Source organism: Loa loa (assembly GCF_000183805.2).
Source record: "Loa loa unplaced genomic scaffold supercont3.40, whole genome shotgun sequence".
Lineage (NCBI taxonomy): Eukaryota > Metazoa > Nematoda > Chromadorea > Rhabditida > Onchocercidae > Loa > Loa loa.
Genome location: NW_018108220.1, coordinates 340,340 through 343,858, shown reverse-complemented (window position 1 = coordinate 343,858; position 3,519 = coordinate 340,340). Strand labels below are relative to the sequence as shown.

Here is a 3,519-nt window from a genome sequence, read left to right as displayed (position 1 = left end):
ATACTACTACTTACTACTATATATATATATATATATATATATATATATATATATATATATATATATATATATTTGCCACACATTTATTTCTAGTATTTCAGTAACTCATTAGAAAAGCATAATTTTGGGATATTTTTCAAAATATTTAAAGTCTGAAAACGAACATTTTGTCTTTATCATATATTTATTTATTCGTTTATTTAATAGTTAAAAGAACTGCAAACATCTGTTGTGAAACCTGGATCGTTATCAAAGCTGCCAGGATCGATACAGCAAATCATTACAATGATTTTTGACGTTAATGCAATGAACGATGTTCTTGAAAGTCTTGAGGTTAGTTTTCATTCCTTCTTATAAGTTTTGGATTATTCAGTCACTTGGCTAGTATGGGCAGAACCTTGAATTTAATTTTGAAACTTTTGCAGCTACAACTTTTTTTTATTTTGTTTTACTAATGGTTATCAAATTTTTTCCAAGATAATTTTTCCAGATCGATACAGGTAAAATGCCTCTCGGAATACTATCAATTCGTCACATAAAAAATGCATATAAGATTTTGACAGAGCTGCAAACAGTAAGTACATTTTTGAAAGAAAACTCCTTAACAGAAACTAACAAAAATTCTCAAGAAGTTTATGTAGAGGTCACATTCATTATATACGAACTTAAAGTCGAAATTTAGTTAATGGAAGTTAGTAATGCCAAATAAATCTAGTTAATGGAAGTTGGTAATGCCAAATATGAAGATTATTTGGATGCAACAAATCGATTTTTCACTCTTATTCCACATAACTTTGGTATGAACAAACCGCCGCTTCTCAACTCGCAGAAACTCTTAATTGTTCGTTTGAATTATTCCATATTTTAATTGCGTAATCTAGAAATTTTTGTTAACTATATAAACTTCAGGAAAAAATGAATAGCATTGTGGTGTAAAGTCAGTAAGTTTTTTGAATTTTCAAAATTCATTTGCCCAAGTTAGTGAACGTTTAATGTAACTCCAATAGTTATTGTCATTTTTTGCTAATACGTATAGGTTGTCGTTACTAATCCCTTTTTACCACTTCGAGACGATTGTTATTATGGAATGTGCAGGTGAAATTAAATCACTAATTCAGTATTTATTTACAGGATAAGGCGAAACTACTTGACGATCTTTTGGAGCTTGAAGTCACATACAGCATTTTGAAGTCTGATGATAGAAGAGATCGAACGCGAGATCCTGTGGATGTTCACTATGAAAAGTTACATGCTGAGCTAGAGGTTTTACAATTTTATAAGAATTGTGTTTCTTCCTATCGTAATTTGACTCTCAATCTTTGTAATAGGAAAGATTTCATGCTTACACTAAGGATTTCAAATCATTAAAAATTGATTTTTCATCTGTTACTTACGGACAAAACTGATCAAGGTTTTTCAGTTACTGGATAAGCAGTCGGACGAGTACAGACGCATACTGCAGTATGCTGCGAATACGCATGCACCTACACACGACCAATATAAACTTGAAATTGTTGATGTGTGTTTATCTTTTAAAATTTTTTGTGAACTGCTTAAAGAAGGTATTTATTTGACTAGAAATCCCTTGCCGTTTATTTGTTTTGAATTCTCAGAATCTGTACAACACTTTTACTTTCGTGTTATAAAGATTGGGAATAGTTTTTCTGTAGATCATTCGGGTAAAGCGTGAAGGCGAAAGTGAAAGATTCAAAAAAGATATCCCAAATCATTATTTACTTTGGCATGGTTCACGAATAACGAATTATGCAGGAATTTTATCACAGGGATTACGAGTTGCACCGCCAGAAGCACCTATGGTATGAAGCTTAAGTAGCTAAGTCTTACTGTGGAATTTGATATTAAATCTCAAAAAAAGAAAAAAAACGATTTCTTTACTATTACGAGCTTTAAGATTATGTTAAGAAGAATTTGAGAAAAGCTTTTAGAGTGGTACTAAGTTATAATTTTAGACGGGTTATATGTTTGGGAAAGGGATATACTTCGCAGATTTGATATCAAAATCAGCAAACTATTGTTATGCAGTTAACACGGAAGGGTTTATTTTGCTTTGTGAAGTGGCACTTGGGGAAATGCAGGAAGAAATCAATGCGAAATCAATCACAAAACCTGATAAGGGGAAACATAGTGTTAAAGGTATGAATTTGATGTTGAATTTGAACGTAACTGTATTACTTATGTGTAAGATCAGTACATAGCTGATTCTTTATGTCCAAAACATTTTATTGTTATGTCAACTGAGTAAGAAGCGCAGTGACTCGAGATTATAAATGCTTTGTGAACTGAAACTTACATGTAAGCATATAACGTTGAAACGTTTTGGACATAGAAATATTTGATTATTATCCCCTTATTTCTGTATTTTTTTCTAACAAATTGATTTTTCAAGCAAGTAATAGGATAGTTTTCAAAATTAAACGAAAATCCATCATACTTTAAAGTTTGAACATATGATTAAAATACTAATTGAGCGGTACTCTGTTGGTCTTCATCGATTCAAATATTGAAAAAAAAAAGGAATAAAACATCTGCTTTAAAAGTTATGTAGTCAGTTTTTGAAATGGAAATTGTACTTTTTATAAACATGTATTTCAGGCTTAGGACAAACGATTCCTGATCCAAATGAGCACTTTGTGACAGAAGACGGTGTGACAATTCCTATGGGGAAACCTATAGATACGAAAAGGCAGGATCTGTCGCTTTTGTACAATGAGTTCGTTCTAATTTACCATTTGCAAAAGCATATAAGACATATCAGCCACAAGAATTACTTAGAAGTATTTATCCGTCCTCGTTCTTATGTTTGCTTCAATTAACAGGTAGCGCGTATATATATAAATATACATATATATATATGTACATATATATAAATGTATAGATATAAATAGATACATATATAGATATAGATAAATAATATTTAGTCGGTTGCAGGTATATTGTTTACGATGTTGCTCAGGTTGAAATTAAATATTTGGTGCGAGCTAAGTTCATATCATCTCTCTTCTGAATTTGCAAGATTACCAACATTCCAGTGGAATATCAATCGATCAAGCTCCTACATTCCTTTCTGTGAATTTATTTCCGTCACATGTGTTTTACATTTTTAATGGTGTTTTCGTTTTTTTTTCTTTTTATTTACATATTAATCATATCGATATCAGTGATGCATACAATATTTTGGAATTTTGAATCAATAAATTTCTATCTAAATCTATTTTGAAGAATTGAGTATTACGTTAGTACTATTCAATGGAATTTTAGTTTTCCAACACAGACTTACTGAAGCTTAAATGATTTTAATCGCTTATTGGGCTTATATCTTAATCATTCACAAGATTCTGTTAAATTAATATTTGACTGTCACTGTTATTTATACTATAATAAAATAAGATGGTATATGTGACGTGTTCCAAGTCATCACTTAAACTTGTCAAATTCTTTACTTATATACTTTCTCTTAGACTTTGACGAGGAACTTTTGATCGTTTTCTTTTGAAGGTC

The 3,519-nt window shown here is 30.5% G+C and overlaps 1 protein-coding gene across 1 annotated transcript in view; it reads left to right on the top strand.

The window, feature by feature from the left end:
* LOAG_17111 (WGR domain-containing protein) overlaps window positions 1–3,130 on the top strand; it is an 8,245-nt gene extending 5,115 nt beyond the window's left edge. The window contains exons 16-24 of the mRNA XM_020449771.1: window positions 208–333; window positions 491–574; window positions 716–841; window positions 1,132–1,263; window positions 1,421–1,519; window positions 1,671–1,817; window positions 1,971–2,154; window positions 2,614–2,731; window positions 2,950–3,130. Coding sequence (XP_020306664.1) covers window positions 208–333; window positions 491–574; window positions 716–841; window positions 1,132–1,263; window positions 1,421–1,519; window positions 1,671–1,817; window positions 1,971–2,154; window positions 2,614–2,731; window positions 2,950–3,025 — 1,092 coding nt within the window. The 3' untranslated portion in view covers window positions 3,026–3,130. The remainder of the gene's footprint in view (window positions 1–207; window positions 334–490; window positions 575–715; window positions 842–1,131; window positions 1,264–1,420; window positions 1,520–1,670; window positions 1,818–1,970; window positions 2,155–2,613; window positions 2,732–2,949) is intronic.
* The last annotated feature ends 389 nt before the right edge of the window (window positions 3,131–3,519 follow it).